Below are 17,764 nucleotides of genomic sequence, written 5' to 3'. Positions count from 1 at the left end.
GAAAAACAATATTTATTATCACAAATGTACTGAAAACTGGTCGCGTTGACTAGTGGGTTCCCAGCACACTGTTTCCCACACATTCATTTATTGCGGCCCGCCACAAATAGATTTTTCGGCTTTTGACTCGCTCGACCGCTCATAAAAGCAATGGGACTCTGTCTGTGAATGTAGCTTGTAGTTACAATTCCGGTGCAGTAGGTGGCGGCAGCCTACTATGCATTGTAACTCCGCCAATAGCACTTAATTCACCTGGTGGGGGGGAAGAAGAAGAAGAAGAAGGAGAAGGAGGAGGAGAACAAGAAGAAGAAGAATGAGGAGGAGGAGAACAAGAAGAAGAAGAACAAGAAGAACAAGAACAAGAACAAGAAGAAGAAGAAGAAGAAGAAGAACAAGAAGAAGAACAAGAAGAAGAAGAAGAAGAACAAGAACAAGAACAAGAAGAAGAAGAAGAACAAGAACAAGAAGAAGAACAAGAACAAGAAGAACAAGAACAAGAACAAGAAGGAGGAGGAGGAGAACAAGAACAAGAAGAAGGAGGAGGAGGAGGACAAGAAGAAGAAGGAGGAGGAGAACAAGAAGAATAAGAAGAAGAAGAAGAAGGAGAACAAGAAGAAGAAGGAGGAGGAGGATGTGGGCTTTGTACCGAGGATGTCGTTGTGGCTTGTGCAGCCCTTTGAGACACTTGTGATTTAGGGCTATAGAAATAATCATTGATTGATTGATTGATTGAGGAGGAGGAGAACAAGAAGAAGAAGAAGGAGGAGAAGAAGAAGAAGAAGAAGGAGGAGGAGAACAAGAAGAAGAAGGAGAACAAGAAGAAGAAGAACAAGAAGAAGAAGGAGGAGGAGGAGAACAAGAAGAAGGAGGAGGAGGAGGAGGAGGAGGAGAACAAGAAGAAGGAGGAGGAGGACGAGAACAAGAAGAAGGAGGAGGAGAACAAGAAGGAGAACAAGAAGAAGAAGGAGGAGGAGAACAAGAAGAAGAAGGAGGAGGAGAACAAGAAGAAGGAGGAGAAGGAGAACAAGAAGAAGAAGGAGGAGGAGAACAAGAAGAAGAAGGAGGAGGAGAACAAGAAGAAGAAGGAGGAGGAGAACAAGTAGAAGAAGGAGGAGGAGAACAAGAAGAAGGAGAACAAGAAGAAGGAGGAGAACAAGAAGAAGAAGAAGAAAGAGGAGAACAAGAACAAGGAGGAGAACAAGAAGAAGAAGAAGAAGAAGAAGAAGAAGAAGAAGAAGAAGAAGAAGGACGACGAAGAAGAAGAAGAAGGACGACGAAGTAAAAGAAGAGCGGACCGACCGGATCAAAATATGAGGGTAAGACATCCTGGCAAACAAGTTCAAAAGTGGTCCGAACCTGTGCAGTGTGCAGCACCGACTCGGATTTTCTTAATTTTTATTTTCGGGATTTGAATGCATTTATTTTGAAAGGACAGCTGGAGAGGGAGGGGGGAGAGAGGGGGGATTGACGCGGAGCCAAGCGACTGTCAGGTGGGATTGAACTGGGTCGCCGCAGCGGGTGCTCTACCAGGTGAGATAGGTTATAGTTGCATCGCTCGCGGCTCGTCATATATTTAACGTTAATCCGCGATTTCACCGAGCGTTTCACTGACGGTGAGCAGCCTGACGCTGCTTCATTAACACCGCCGCTGTTTGACTCGGGGGTGCAAAGTCTGCAGGCAGTAGGAAACACATGGTTAAGTGTAGGGAGTAAAACTGATGGCAGTCTAAAGTTCAAGATTTTTGGAGCTCTTTGTTCAGTGGATCAGATGTTTGATGAAGCTCTGTGTCTATCTACCACCACTACTGTTTTCTGTTTATTTCTTACTTTTGTAAAATATTGTAGTATAGTTTCAAGTAAAAACTAACAAAAAGAGCCGAGCCGAGCCAATGCACCTTATCTGGATGACAACGAGTGGTGGCAGCGCTCCTCTTCTGTCCAGCAATACACACCTGAAGCTTCTCTTTTAATACAGACTAACTAACGCAACTTTGTGAGCATGGCGAGTGAACGAGTCGGAGCAAGAAATTGGGCCAGCAGTGTTGTATAGGTGCTGTATGGGACCGCGTGTGTGTGATGATCGCGATCACGGCCGATTAGCGCGTTCAGTTTTTATTAGCTCCAGTGTCTCCCTCTTCTCTGGAGGAGGGTCTGGCGAGCGAGACTAGCTCCAGTGCGACCTGTTCAGCAGCAGCAGGAGGAGGAGGAGGAGGTTGACTGACTGTGGCAGGACACCTCTGCCTCTGTTACACTTTATGTTGCTGGGAAATAATATGGTTGTAGTAGTAGGCTAATGTTAAATTATTTAGTATGCACTAATTAAAAGGGGCAGAGCTTTAAGAGACATTTTAGCTTTTATATTTTATAAGATATATTTTTTGTAAGAACCACAATTAATAAATATATTTCAGTGAATAACTAATTGTTCAAATCTGTATATAAATATGTACATGAAGTAGAGATGTCCCGATCCGATATTTGGATCGGATCGGCTGCCGATATTTGCCAAAAATTGCGTATCGGCAAGGCATGGGAAAATGCCGATCCAGATCCAGTTTAAAAAAAAAACTCCGGTCCGTGTTTTCCAACGCACCGATTTAAATAATACATTCCACTTTTCTGCTGCTCCGTAATTTCCGTTCCGCATTTTCCAGCACACCTTCAACACATCCACAGGTCTGTGAATTCTCATGCAGTTGCTTTTAGCTGCTGGCATTACACGACAGGCTCTTCTCACTCTTTCCTGTGTCTCCCTCTCACAGACAGCAAGCGCACCTTCTTACACACGTCACATACTGTCACGACACACGTCACATACTGTCACGACATACGTCACATAATGTCACGTCATACGTCACATACGTATACGTCCTCCCCGAGCAGAGAGGTAGCAGCATGGCTAACGTTAGCTGTGATGCTAGCGCAGCCGTGCGAGCAACGCTCCCTCTAAGGTGCGCGCCTGTGCAATTGCGCACTGTTTAAGCGTCCTCTGCGCATAGCAAATCTATGCCACGCACAAAATCAAATAAAAAAATCAGCGCATAACAATTTTCGACACACGGACACGACAGAGAAAACAGTTTTCGTCATCATTGTTCAAATATTGTGACGTCTGTCGAGACGCTTATCTCCATTCGGTGCCACACGTCCACACCATCAAAATGCCGAGGCAAAAATGTCCACATCAACACCGTATGAAAAAATTAGTGATTTTTTTAGTTGTGATTTCCTTCTCTGCATGAAAGTTTAAAAGTAGCATATATTAATGCAGTATGAAGAAGAATGATTTAATGTAGACATGCAAGCCTTGAAACTAAATTTTGAAAATCAAGACTACATTTCCTGCAAATGGGTGCATTTCGACCCTATATTTTAACTTTAGATTTATTCTCATATCAAACTCTTTTGGCTGTCTTTCTGACACTTACATCCGGCGCCCCCCTCCACACACTGGATTATAAATAATGTAAATAATTCAATGTGATTATCTTGTGTGATGACTGTATTATGATGATAGTATATATCTGATAGTATATATCTGTATCATGAATCAATTTAAGGGGACCCCGACTTAAACAAGTTGAAAAACTTATTGGGGTGTTACCATTTAGTGGTCAATTGTACGGAATATGTACTTCACTGTGCAACCTACTAATAAAAGTCTCAATCAATCAATCAAAACACATAGAATCATCATACTGCTGTGATTATATGCATCAAGTGTTCATTCAAGGCTAAGGCAAAATATCAAGATATATATCGTGTATCGCGATATGGCCTTAAAATATCGCAATATTAAAAAAAGGCCATATCGCCCAGCCCTAGTTCAATGATGCCATTTCTGTTTGTCATGTATAATTTTGTCTATTTTGTGTTTATCCTTGAATAAACAGGTCAGTTTCTTGTTACCAACCATTGTGTATTATTGTAACTCCCCTAATTCAGCTGGCTAGTTGCTATCAAGAGTACTAAAACCCTTTTCAACATGATTCTGACAACTAAGTAGGCTAAATAACTTTAAACTTTAATACATGCTCGGATAGGCCAGTATCGGTATCGGTCAGTATCGGTATCGGATCGGAAATGCAAAAACAATATCGGTATCGGATCGGAAGTGCAAAAACCTGGATCGGGACATCCCTAACATGAAGTGTTGTAATTATATTCCAACTCTGCGTTCTTCTTAGTCATCGCCGCTGCCGCCGCCAGCCCCCACCCCCCGACCACACCACCATAAATAGATGCCTGTCCTGTGGGAAACACTGCAGCACGCAGGTTGAAATGTGACAATGGTGGGTGGAGGTGCTTACCTTGACGTTGGCCTCCTGCATGTTGATGACCCGGTCCAAATCGGGCTGAGCGGCGTTGGCGTTGCCGATCAGCAGGTAGAAGGTGGCGCGCAGCAGCAGCGCCTCTGCCATGTAGCGGCCCTCAAAGTCCACCTCCTTGGTGCACTCGCTGATGATCTTGTCGTAGTTCTCCTCCTCCATGTACTGCTTGGCCTTCAGGTAACCAGAGCTGAGGAGGAGGAGGAGGAGGAGGAAGAATGAGAAAAAGGCGGAGATGATGTCACCCTTCAAGATCTTCTCAGACCTGGCGGTGACCTCGGCGGCCTCGCCCTCCTTGTCCTTGTCCTCGTCTTTCTTCTCGCCCTTCTGCAGCGGCTGTGAGATGATGTCGTCGGTGAAGGAACCAAAGTAGGACTTGATGAACTGGGGGGAAGGCATCATGGGCTCACGGTTCTGCCAGAGCGGACGAGGCGGGGGGAAAAAAAAGGTTACTTTTCACAAAGCAGGGTGTATTCTTCTTTTACGTATTGTATTGTTCACCAGGCAGGTCTACATGCTTTACCCTGAAGGCAACATACACCATTTACTTTTTATAGCCAAAAAACCCCCAAGAATTATTTGAAGAAAAAAAAAGTTGGCGATGCCACTGTGGAGGGGGGCGTGGCCTGCGGACCTGCCTCGAAGACAGCGACAGGTGCGTAGATGGCCCATGTGGGCCTTGTTATCTAATCACCTGTCGCCTTTATTAGCAGCAGCAGTGATGAGACGAGTAGTTGGAGTTGGAGGTGCTGCTGAGCGGACGCAGGAGAGAAACACAGTTTGCTGGATAGCAAAAGACTTTGCACTAGGTTGTGAGTTCAAACCCCGGCCGAGTCATGCCAAAGACGGGAGCCATTACCTCCCTGCTTGGCACTCAGCATCAAGGGTTGGAATTGGGGGTTAAAGGCCTACTGAAAGCCACTACTACCGACCACGCAGTCTGATAGTTTATATATCAATGATGAAATTTTAACATTGCAACACATGCCAATATTGCCGGGTTAACTTACTAAAGTGCAATTTTAAATTTCGCGCAAAATATCCTGCTGAAAACGTCTCGGTATGATGACGTCAGCACGTGACGTCACGGATTGTAGAGGACATTTTGGGACAGCATGGTGGCCAGCTATTAAGTCGTCTGTTTTCATCGCAAAAATTCCACAGTATTCTGGACATCTGTGTTGGTGAATCTTTTGCAATTTGTTCAATGAACAATGGAGACAGCAAAGAAGAAAGCTGTAGGTGGGAAGCGGTGTATTGCGGGTGGCTGCAGCAACACAAACACAGCCGGTGTTTCATTGTTTACATTCCCGAAAGATGACAGTCAAGCTTTACCATTGGCCTGTGGAGAACTGGGACAACAGAGACTCTTACCAGGAGGACTTTGAGTTGGATGCGCAGACGCGGTACCGTGAGTACGCATGCAGCTGCGGCTTCCAAACATTTGATCGCTTGCCCGTACGTGCGTGCCGCTATGTGCATGTCACGTACGTAACTTTGGGGAAATATATGTGCTGTATGAACTTTGGGGAGGTGAACGGTACTTTGGGCTGTGGGATTGAGTGTGTTGTGCAGGTGTTTGAGTTGTATTGGTGGGTTATATGGACGGGAGGGGGGAGGTGTTTGTTATGCGGGATTAATTTGTGGCATATTAAATATAAGCCTGGTTGTGTTGTGGCTAATAGAGTATATATGTCTTGTGTTTATTTACTGTTTTAGTCATTCCCAGCTGAATATCAGGTCCCACCCGCCTCTCACAGCATCTTCCCTATCTGAATCGCTCCCACTGCCCTCTAGTCCTTCACTCTCACTTTCCTCATCCACAAATCTTTCATCCTCACTCAAATTAATGGGGAAATTGTCGCTTTCTCGGTCCGAATCGCTCCCGCTGCTGGTGGCCATGATTGTAAACAATGTGCAGATGTGAGGAGCTCCACAACCTGTGACGTCACACGCATATCGTCTGCTACTTTCGGTACAGGCAAGGCTTTTTTATCAGCGACCAAAAGTTGCGAACTTTATCGTCGATGTTCTCTACTAAATCCTTTCTGCAAAAATATGGCAATATCGCGAAATGATCAAGTATGACACATAGAATGGACCTGCTATCCCCGTTTAAATAAGAAAATCGCATTTCAGTAGGCTTTAAATCACCAAAAATGATTCCCGGGCGCGGCCACCGCTGCTGCCCACTGCTCCCCTCAACTCCCAGGGGGTGATCAAGGGTGATGGGTCAAATGCAGAGAACAATTTCGCCACACCTAGTGTGTGTGCGCGTGACACTCATTGGTACTTTAACTTTATTATATGAAAATAAAACAGTGTTATACCCGGAATTCCTGGCAGTGTGTGGTGGTCTAAAGAACCCACTAGAGGGCAACCTCTACAGCTACTTTTGGACATTTATAGAACACAAATGATCAACAAAATATTCTGTAGGACAGAATTAGAGTTTTAAGGAGCAAGATTTGATTAGACCAGTGTTTTTCAACCACTGTGAGATACAATCTGGTGTGCCGTGGGAGATTATGTAATTTAACCAATTTGAGTTAAAAATATTTTTTGCAAACCAGTAATTATAATCCGTAAATAATGTGCCGTTGTTGAGTGTCGGCGCTGTCTAGAGCTCGGCAGAGTAATCGTGTTATTCTCTTCCATATCAGTAGGTGGCAGCTGGTAGCTAATTGCTTTGTAGATGTCGGGAACAGGTCGTGTGAGACGACGATGGTTTGTCAGGATCACAATATGCAGGCGACAGCGGGAGGCAATGTGCAGGTAAAAAGGTATCTAAGGCTTAAAGCAAAAATAAACAAAAGGTAAGTGCCCCTAAGAAAAGGCATTGAAGCTTAGTGAAGGCTATGCAGAATGAAACTAAAACTGAACTGGCTACAAAGTAAACAAAAACAGAATGCTGGACGACAGCAAAGACTTACAGCGTGTGGAGCAGACAGCGTCCACAAAGTACATCCGTACATGACATGACAATGTCCACACAAAAAAAGATAGCAACAACTTAAATGGTCTTGATTGCTAAAACAAAGCAGGTGCGGGGAATAGCGCTCAAAGGAAGACATGAAACTGCGACAGGAAAATAAATAAAAAAACAGGAAAAGCCACTAAAATAAGAGCGCAAGACAAGAAGTAAAACACTACACACAGGAAAACAGCAAAAAACTCAAAATAAGTCACCGTGTAATGTGACAGGTGGTGACAGTACACCTACTTTGAGACAAGAGCTATAGTGATGCATGCTTGGTTATGCTTTAAAGTCATATCCAACATTCGTGACAACGACTTTATATTGTCTACTGAGTTTAATTTTTTAATGATTTCTGCTGGCGTTGTGCCTCCGTTTTTTTTCAAAAGACAAAAATGCGCCTTGGCTCAAAAAGGGTTGAAAAACACTGGATCAAACAGCAAAAAAATGGGTGTATTTTGGTTTTAAAACCAACGATAAAAGTGAAGAAATGTACTGTAGAGTCCTTGCTAGCTAAATCACTAATCCTCGCCTCCATGGCGACAAAAAAAGAGGAAAAAAATATGTTTCTCATTAGAGGTGTTACGGATTGATCGATTTACTGTATATTCCTAAATTTCAAGCACCGTAAATTCCGGACTATAAACTGCGACTTTTTTTCCTACGCTTTGTACCCGGCGGATTAAAAAACGGTGCGGTTAATTTATAGATTTTTCTTCGCTGACAATGCAAATACTACTCAGTGGCCTCGTGGTTAGATTGTCCGCCCTGAGATCGGTAGGTTGTGAGTTCAAACCCCGGTCGAGTCATACCAAAGATTATAAAAATGGGACCCGTTACCTCCCTGCTTGGCACTCAGCATCAAGGGTTGGAATTGGGGGTTAAATCACCAAAATTATTCCCGGGCGCGGCACCGCTGCTGCCCACTGCTCCCCTCACCTCCCAGGGGGTGAACAAGGGGATGGGTCGAATGCAGAGGACAAATTTAACCACACCTAGTGTGTGTGTGTGACTATTATTGGTACTTTAATCTTAATCTTAAATAGTTTTCATAAAAGACATGCAAATACATTGAAATGGTGCATTATTAATTGTGCCACGGTGCCACTTTTTGGACGAGTACTTCATCTCTAGTCCTTTTATTCTTATTTTTCTAAAATTGTTCCTTTGGTGGTATGATAGCGATATGGTTATAATTAGCAGATGTGTTATTTTTGCTGGAAATGTATCTGAAATTAAACAAAACCGTATACATGACACACAATTCTAATAAAGTAGTATTTTGTAACATGAATAGCAATATTCAAATGAAAAACTAGTACAAAAATATCAATAGAAGTGCTGATTCATTCATGACACGTCACCTTAAAAGGTACACACAATGAGCACAACACGGAGCAGTGGACACGTGGCTTTTTAGTGTGAATGCTCCAAAGCATCCACACACATCGTTTTCTACACCAAAATTAATCTATTCTTCTTCTCCAGATTTTGGCGCGCTCTACCTACCACATTTTTCATCCGATTCAAACCGAACTGTTCAGCCTATTCGGGAATCGCGGGCTTTCCCTTGGCAAATTCCAAAAGTTCCCAGATTTCCTGGACATTTTCCCCATTCAAAATGAATTGGCCATTTTTCAAACTTCCACCATTTCCAAATTTTTCAACCGATACAAACCATTCCACTTGGCGATATATGGAATAAACTCCATATATCGCGGGTTTGTCTCTGTGCGATATAGAAAATAACTATATGGTGGTATTGGAGTATACGTTCTCACGTAGTTGCTTTTAGCTACAGGCGTTTCTCACTCTTTCTTGTCCCTCCTTCTCAGAGACATAAAACAAGCGCACCTTCTTACATACGTCACATACGTATACGCTCTCGCGGAGCAGAGAGGTAGCGGCATGGGTAACGTTAGCTGTGGTGCGAGTGGTAATACGAGAGAAAGAAGATGCAAATCTGGTAACAAATGAAGGAAGAATTAATTCCCAAGAAAAACAGCAGGGGGTCCATCGTCTGGCGGTGGTTTGGCTTCAAGCGGGAAGATGTCGAACAGACAACCGTAATATGTCAAGTATGCGGCAAAAGCGTTGCTACAAAAAGTAGCATTACTGCTAATATGTAGTATCATTTGAAAAGTCACCCGCTAAAGCAGGGGTGTCAAACTCAAATACAGAGTGGGACAAAATTTAAAACTGAACAAAGCCGCGGGCCAAGGTTGAACAAATCAACCTTTTAATAGGGACCCAAACAAGTTTTGCATTGAATATTGAACAAGCAAGGCTTATATAACTTTATAGTGACATGCAAAATCCTGTTTCAAATAATAATAATAATTAAAAAATATCAATGGCATATCAAATACAATTTAAATACAAATTGAATGCCTCTTTTCTATTTGCAGCCTTCTGAGGTAAATATCAACATTAACTTTTTCCACAGGCTAATAAATTTGAAAATAAAATAACAATGAATAAACCAACCATTCAGGACTTTAAACTGCTCAGTTTGCAACACACTGATCTAATCTGATGTGCCCAAGCCAGATACCTGCCATCTTTTCTTGGATGCTAGTTCATTAATGTCGGGGCTCAGGCTTTGAGCTGAGGCAACCTTCATTATCCAACCAAGGTGTTCATCAGTCATTGTATCTCGTAGTCCACCCGGACCACAGTCTTGGGGGCGTGCCTTAAAGGCACTGCCTTTAACGTCATCTACGAGCTGTCGTCACGTCCGCTTTTCATCCATTCTAACAATGTGCCGGCCCAGTCACAAGATATGTGCGGCTTCTGTACACACACACGCGTGAATGCAACGCATACTTGATCAACAGCGATACAGGTTACACTGAGGGTGGCCGTATGAACAACTTTAACACTGTTAGAAATATACGCCACACTGTGAATCCACACCAAACAAGAATGACAAACACATTTCGGGAGAACATCCGACACAACAGAACAAATACCCAGAATCCCTTGCAGCACTAACTCTTCCGGGACGCTACAAAATACACCCCCCCGCTTCCACCAAACCCCCCGCACCCCCACACACACCTTGTAGCGTCCCGGAAGCCGCACATATTATGTGACTGGGACAGCACTCGTTGGACTGGATGAAAAGCGGACGTGACGATTACCGGGAGGGGCACTGAAATTTGGGAGTCTCCCGGGAGGTTTGGCAAGTATTAGAATTAGCGGTGAATGCGGTGTTTCCGCGGCACCGCCGCTGTATATAATCGGCGGGCCCGCTCTAGTGTTAATTTGATATCGCCTCAAGGGCCAAGTGAAATTACATGGCGGGCCAAATTTGGCGCTAGAGAATGAAGAGTGCTTGAAACTCCGCATGTCAACATCTCCGTTCTGTGCCACACCCACAAAATGCCAAAGCAACCATTTCCACATCTCCACCGTATGAAACGAATAGTCAACAACAGAAGGAGATAACGTCCGCAGGAACCTACCACATAGCGAAGGACATACACTATTTGATTTCCTATTATGCAGCTCATTTTTATTTGACACTTATTGAAATATCTTGTGTGACATCATGCACAAAAGTGCACTGTATTTGTTTTTAACTATTGTAGTGGTGTTCTGTACAAAAAGTGTACTTTAATTTAGTGTTGTTTTGATATGTCATCTTAGTGACATCATGCACAAAAGTGCACTAATAGCTTGTTTTAAAATGTCTCTGACAATCTTGCACTTTCTGTTTGGAAATGACAAGAATGTTTGTGCCACTGCTTAATAACTGTTTAATAAATACACTTTTAGTTGTGATTTCCCTCTCTGCGTGAAAGTTTAAAAGTAGCATATATTAATGCAGTATGAAGAAGAATGTTTTAATGTAGACACATAGAATCATCATACTGCTGTGATTATATGCATCAAGTGTTCATTCAAGGCTAAAGCAAAATATCCAGATATATATCGTGTATCGTGACATGGCCTAAAAATATCGAGATATTAATAAAAGGCCATATCGCCCAGCCCTATTTCAGTTTCACAAGTTCCTCAGTAAATTCACCAAATCGTCACCGTGGAGTTATTGAGTCTGTTTAGCTGATTGAAGAGCTAACTTGCGCAGCTAGTGGGTCCATAACGATGACTTCTGTTTTGTTTGATGTGCCGTTTTACAGACACTGTTTAGAAACAATTAAGGTATGTAAATAAACATTTACAGAATATTTATGTGTAAATAACTCACTTCACAACCTATATATCTGCGGCTTATATCCGTTGCAGCTAATATATGGAAAAATATGTGGGTGCGGCTAACATACCAGTAGGGCTGCAACAACTAATCGATTAAATCGATTATAAAAATAGTTGGCGATTAATTTAGTCATCGATTCGTTGGATCTACGCTATGCGCATGCGTAGAGGCAATTTCTTTTTATTAAAAATTTTTTTTATTTTTATTTTTATAAACCTTTATTTATAAACTGCAACATGTACAAACAGCTGAGAAACAATAATCAAAATAAGTATGGTGCCAGTATGCTGTTTTCTTTCAATAAAATACTGGAAAGGATTAAAATGTAGTTTGTCTCTTTTGTCCGATTATTAATCGATTAATCGAAGTAATAATCAACAGATTAATCAATTATCAAATTAATCGTTAGTTGCAGCCCTACATACCAGTGCCCTCTATACTGCTGCCTCATTGTGACACATGCCTCTCAGTTGCCCCCTGCAGGGCAGCGGGCGTACTGCATATATAAGAATCCCTAGTTTGAATGGTTTCATCGAGTCTATTTGGGTGATGTTCGACGGGCCAAATGAAAAGCTTTGGCGGACCACCAGTTGAAGAGTCCTGCCTTAGATTGTAAAACCATGACTCAGTTTTAAAAGAGCATTGTCAGAATAATTGTATCAAAAGTTATCACAAAACTTTGTGTTGCCATGAGTTCCCGGCGAGAGGACAAAAGTTGTCTTTGATCCTACCAAGCAAAAGGCTTGTAAAACTCCACTGTGTAGGATGGGAAGCGACATGAAGGTGGCGGTTTCTTTGATGTATTGTAATCCACAGGAAGATTTTATCTTGATCCTCTACAAAGCGGAGAGGAGGCAGGGCCGGACCCCCCTCCAGGCACATTTTCTTTGAACGGTTTTGTGACCGAGGGCAACGGCTGTTTACGACCTTTTCTTTGAACTGTCTTGTAACCAAAGGCGATGGCTGTTTACGACCCCCGTCCCTTTAGAAACAGCTGTTGCCATGTAATTAGGGAAAATCCAAATAAAAGAGGAGGCGTACAATCTTTTGTCAGAGCGTGGTGGGACACTGTGCAAGGGTACAGGTGTACGCACTCTCCTCATTGAGCCAAATTTAATTCTGTCTCTGTTTGATTCCTTGCTTCTTTGTCTGTTTAATAGATGTCATCGGTGTTTAAACCTGACAAGCATAGTTTGTAGTGTCAAAGTACACAATGGAATATCTTAGTTAATCAAACAGTAATTTGTTTACTTAAAGGGGAACATTATCACAATTTCAGAATTGTTAAAACCATTAAAAATCAGTTCCCAGCGGCTTATTATATTTTTCGAAGTTTTTTTCAAAATTTTACCCATCACGCAATATCCCTAAAAAAAGCTTCAAAGTGCCTGATTTTAACCACCCGTCCATTTTCCTGTGACGTCACATAGTGAAGCCAACACAAACAAACATGGCGGAAAGAACAGCAAGCAATAGCGACATTAGCTCGGATTCAGACTCGGATTTCAGCGGCTTAAGCGATTCAACAGATTACGCATGTATTGAAACGGATGGTTGTAGTGTGGAGGCAGGTAGCGAAAACGAAATTGAAGAAGAAACTGAAGCTATTGAGCCATATCGGTTTGAACCGTATGCAAGCGAAACCGAAGAAAACGACACGACAGCCAGCGACACGAGAGAAAGCGAGGACGAATTCGGCGATCGCCTTCTAACCAACGATTGGTATGTGTTTGTTTGGCATTAAAGGAAACTAACAACTATGAACTAGGTTTACAGCATATGAAATACATTTGGCAACAACATGCACTTTGAGAGTGCAGACAGCCCAATTTTCATCAATTAATATATTCTGCAGACATACCCTCATGTCAGCAGGCCAGGGAAGCTAGGGTCGATATTCTTCTCTTGACGGTGTGAGCCAAGACATCCAGGGGGGTTTAGCTCGCTCGTCTGCGGGAACAAACTGCCGCCATTGCTTGCCGTGCTAGCGAGGTCCTTTGTCCCTGAATTGCTCACACACTCCGGCAGATTCAATGGGGGTCTGGCGGCAGATTTCTTTGACTTTATCGTTGGAAATGCATCTGCTTTGAGTGTCGCAGGATATCCACACATTCTTGCCATCTCTGTCGTAGCATAGCTTTCGTCGGTAAAGTGTGCGGAACAAACGTCCAATTTCTTGCCACTTTCGCATCTTTGGGCCACTGGTTGTTACACCCTCCGACAACACACCGACGAGGCATGATGTCTCCAAGGTACGGAAAACATTCGAAAAATCGGAAAATAACAGAGCTGTTTTGCCCCGTTTTTTAGAAAACGGCGGATTGCTTCCCGATGCGACGTCACGTTGTGACGTCATCGCTCCGAGAGCGAATATTTAATTCACGGCGTGGCGCAGTGGAAGAGTGGCCGTGCGCGACCCGAGGGTCCCTGGTTCAATCCCCACCTAGTACCAACCTCGTCATGTCCGTTGTGTCCTGAGCAAGACACTTCACCCTTGCTCCTGATGGGTGCTGGTTAGCGCCTTGCATGGCAGCTCCCTCCATCAGTGTGTGAATGTGTGTGTGTGAATGGGTAAATGTGGAAGTAGTGTCAAAGCGCTTTGAGTACCTTGAAGGTAGAAAAGCGCTATACAAGTACAACCCATTTATCATTATTTATCATTAATTCGCCAAAATTCACCCATTTAGAGTTCGGAAATCGGTTAAAAAAATATATGGTCTTTTTTCTGCAACATCAAGGTATATATTGACGCTTACATAGGTCTGGTGATAATGTTCCCCTTTAAGTTTAGATTGAGGTACGTTCTTTTTAAAATCGGGAAAGGTGTTAGTGTTTCTTCTTTTCATGTAAGCTAGCAAGTTAGCGCCAGTAAGTTTGTCAAAGTGCAGTTATCAATCAAGGTTTTTACATAATTCCATTTTTGTTATTATTGGGACTTGCGATAGTTTGTGTCTGAAAACCGTGGTAAAATCTGAGCTGTGGCTTTTGAGAGGCCAACATTATGAAGAGAGTGGCGAAGTTGGTAGAGTGGCCGTGCCAGCAATCAAAGTGTTGCTGGTTACTGGGGTTCAATCCCCACCTTCTACCATCCTAGTCACGTCCGTTGTGTCCTTGGGCAAGAAACTTCACCCCTTGCTCCTGATGGCTGCTGGTTAGCGCCTTGCATGGCAGCTCCCGCCATCAGTGTGTGAATGTGTGTGTGAATGTGGTGATACTGTCAAAGCGCTTTGAGTACCTTGAAGGTAGAAAAGCGCTATACAAGTATAACCCATTTATCATTTATTTATCCTGACCTTGTATTTCTCTTTGGCCTTCTCCTTTCCCAGCTGCTTGAGCACCTTGTCTGCCAGCAACATGCTCTGCTGGTTCTGGAAGGCCTCCAAGATGCACACCGCCGTCACATCTGGTCAAGTCAAAGCATGGCAACCACCAGTGACGTACTTCCATATTTACAGGAGATGAAAGATGGCTGACACCCTACAGAAAGCGGCAGTCTACCTTCCAGGCATTCCTTCTTGTTGTCCAGCTTCTCCAGCGCTTTGGCCCGCCTGAAGAGAGCTTTGATGTAGCGGGGATTGAGCCCCACCGCCTGGGAGCAGTCCTGCACCACTTCTGTCCACTTCATCTGCAACCAAACCCAGAAGGATTGTATTACTGCATGAACACGTCAAACAACTCCAGCTTTCCTCTGAGGTCTTACTTAGTGCGAGGGTGTCCAAAGTGCGGCACATTCATCATTTTGGTTAGCATTCTAAAATTAGCATGCTAGCTGTTTTGCTAATTTTGTAGGTATACACATCAGCGTCAAATATTTTGTTATTTAAAATGATAGCTGTTAGCATGCTAATATGAGTATGCTAGCTTTTCTTTGCTAATTGTGTAGGCATACACCTCAGCGTCAAATTATTTGTTACTTGCTGTTAGCATGCTATGGTCAGTATGCTTGTTTTTTGTTTTTTTAGCTAATGTTGTAGGTAGATGTTGCCGTCATATTTTGGTACTTGATGTATGCTAACATTAGCATGCTGGCATTTTTAAAATGTTTTTTTCAAGAACTCACCTCAGAGTATTTGGTGCTTGACGCATGTTAGGATGCTAACATTAACATGCTCACTTTTTTTTCAGCTAATTTTAGACATTTTAGATATTTTGCTACCGGTACTTGCTGTTGGCATGCTAAGGTCAGTATGCTAGCTTTTTTTCCCAGCAAATTTTGTAGGTATACATTTCAGTTAATTTTCGTACTTGATGCATACTAATATTAGCATGCTAGCATTTTTAACAATTTTTTTTCCTAGTACACACCTCAGAGCAATATATTTGGTGCTTGACACATGTTAGGATGCTAACATTAACATGCTCACTTTTTTCCCTGCTAATTTTAAACACCTCAGCGTCAAATATTTTGCTACTTGCTGTTAGCATGCTAAGGTCAGTATGCTAGCTTTTTTTTCCAGCAAATTTTGTAGGTATACATTTCAGTTAATTTTCGTACTTGATGCATACTAAAATTAGCATGCTAGCATTTTTAACACATTTTTTTCCTAGTGCACACCTCAGAGCAATATATTTGGTGCTTGACGCATGTTAGGATGCTAACATTAACATGCTCACTTTTTTCAAGCTAATTTTATACACCTCAGCGAGAAATATTCTGTTACTTGACGGATGATAGCTGTTAGCATGCTAGCGTCAGTATGCTTGTTCTTTTTTTTTTTTTTTAAACACATTTTGTAAGTATACACCTATATATGGTAAATTGTTATACTTGTATAGCGCGTTTCTACTTTCAAGGTACTCAAAGCGCTTTGAGACTATTTACACATTCACACACTGATGATTGCAAGGCCCTAACCACGACCCATCAGGGGCAAGGGTGAAATGTCTTGCTCAAGGACACAACGGACGTGACTAGGATGGCGGAAGCTTGGGATCGAATTAGTAAGCCTCAAGTTGCTACCACCCAAGCCACACCGGCCTATATGAATAAAAAAAATAAAAAAAATACAAATGTATATATATATATATTTTTTCCCCCTAATATATATTAAAAAAAATATATATATATATATCTTTTTTAAATATATATTTTTTTAAATGAATATAAATATATATATAATTTAAAAATATATTTTTAAATATATATATATATATATATATATATATATATATAAATAATTTAAAAAATATATATATACATATATATTTTTAAATATAAATATATATATAATTTATAAATATATATAAGAAAAAAAAAATATATATATATAATTAAAAATATATATATATATTTTTAAATATATATTTTGTATAAAAGCCAGTAAATTAGAATATTTTTGAAAAACTTGATTTATTTCAGTAATTGCATTCAAAAGGTGTAACTTGTACATTATATTTATTCATTGCACACAGACTGATGCATTCAAATGTTTATTTCATTTAATTTTGATGATTTGAAGTGGCAACAAATGAAAATCCAAAATTCCGTGTGTCACAAAATTAGAATATTACTTAAGGCTAATACAAAAAAGGGATTTTTAGAAATGTTGGCCAACTGAAAAGTATGAAAATGAAAAATATGAGCATGTACAATACTCAATACTTGGTTGGCGCTCCTTTTGCCTCAATTACTGCGTTAATGCGGCGTGGCATGGAGTCGATGAGTTTCTGGCACTGCTCAGGTGTTATGAGAGCCCAGGTTGCTCTGATAGTGGCCTTCAACTCTTCTGCGTTTTTGGGTCTGGCATTCTGCATCTTCCTTTTCACAATACCCCACAGATTTTCTATGGGGCTAAGGTCAGGGGAGTTGGCGGGCCAATTTAGAACAGAAATACCATGGTCCGTAAACCAGGCACGGGTAGATTTTGCGCTGTGTGCAGGCGCCAAGTCCTGTTGGAACTTGAAATCTCCATCTCCATAGAGCAGGTCAGCAGCAGGAAGCATGAAGTGCTCTAAAACTTGCTGGTAGACGGCTGCGTTGACCCTGGATCTCAAGAAACAGAGTGGACCGACACCAGCAGATGACATGGCACCCCAAACCATCACTGATGGTGGAAACTTTACACTAGACTTCAGGCAACGTGGATCCTATGCCTCTCCTGTCTTCCTCCAGACTCTGGGACCTCGATTTCCAAAGGAAATGCAAAATTTGCATGGTTGGGTGATGGTTTGGGGTGCCATGTCATCTGCTGGTGTCGGTCCACTCTGTTTCCTGAGATCCAGGGTCAACGCAGCCGT

The 17,764-nt window shown here is 42.1% G+C and overlaps 1 protein-coding gene across 1 annotated transcript in view; it reads right to left on the bottom strand.

Moving 5' to 3' along the window:
• Nucleotides 1-17,764, bottom strand: part of tomm70a (translocase of outer mitochondrial membrane 70 homolog A (S. cerevisiae)) — a 46,709-nt gene that overhangs the window by 14,542 nt on the left and 14,403 nt on the right. Inside the window, exons 3-6 of the mRNA XM_061977540.2 lie at nucleotides 15,026-15,152; nucleotides 14,821-14,930; nucleotides 4,594-4,742; nucleotides 4,311-4,518 (exon numbers count right to left, since the gene is read on the bottom strand). Of these exons, the coding sequence (XP_061833524.1) occupies nucleotides 4,311-4,518; nucleotides 4,594-4,742; nucleotides 14,821-14,930; nucleotides 15,026-15,152 (594 nt within the window). The remainder of the gene's footprint in view (nucleotides 1-4,310; nucleotides 4,519-4,593; nucleotides 4,743-14,820; nucleotides 14,931-15,025; nucleotides 15,153-17,764) is intronic.

Source organism: Nerophis lumbriciformis, linkage group LG18, assembly GCF_033978685.3.
Source record: "Nerophis lumbriciformis linkage group LG18, RoL_Nlum_v2.1, whole genome shotgun sequence".
NCBI lineage: Eukaryota > Metazoa > Chordata > Actinopteri > Syngnathiformes > Syngnathidae > Nerophis > Nerophis lumbriciformis.
The sequence above is the reverse complement of the archived record's forward strand: the minus strand, read 5'-3'. Positions and strand labels throughout refer to the sequence as shown.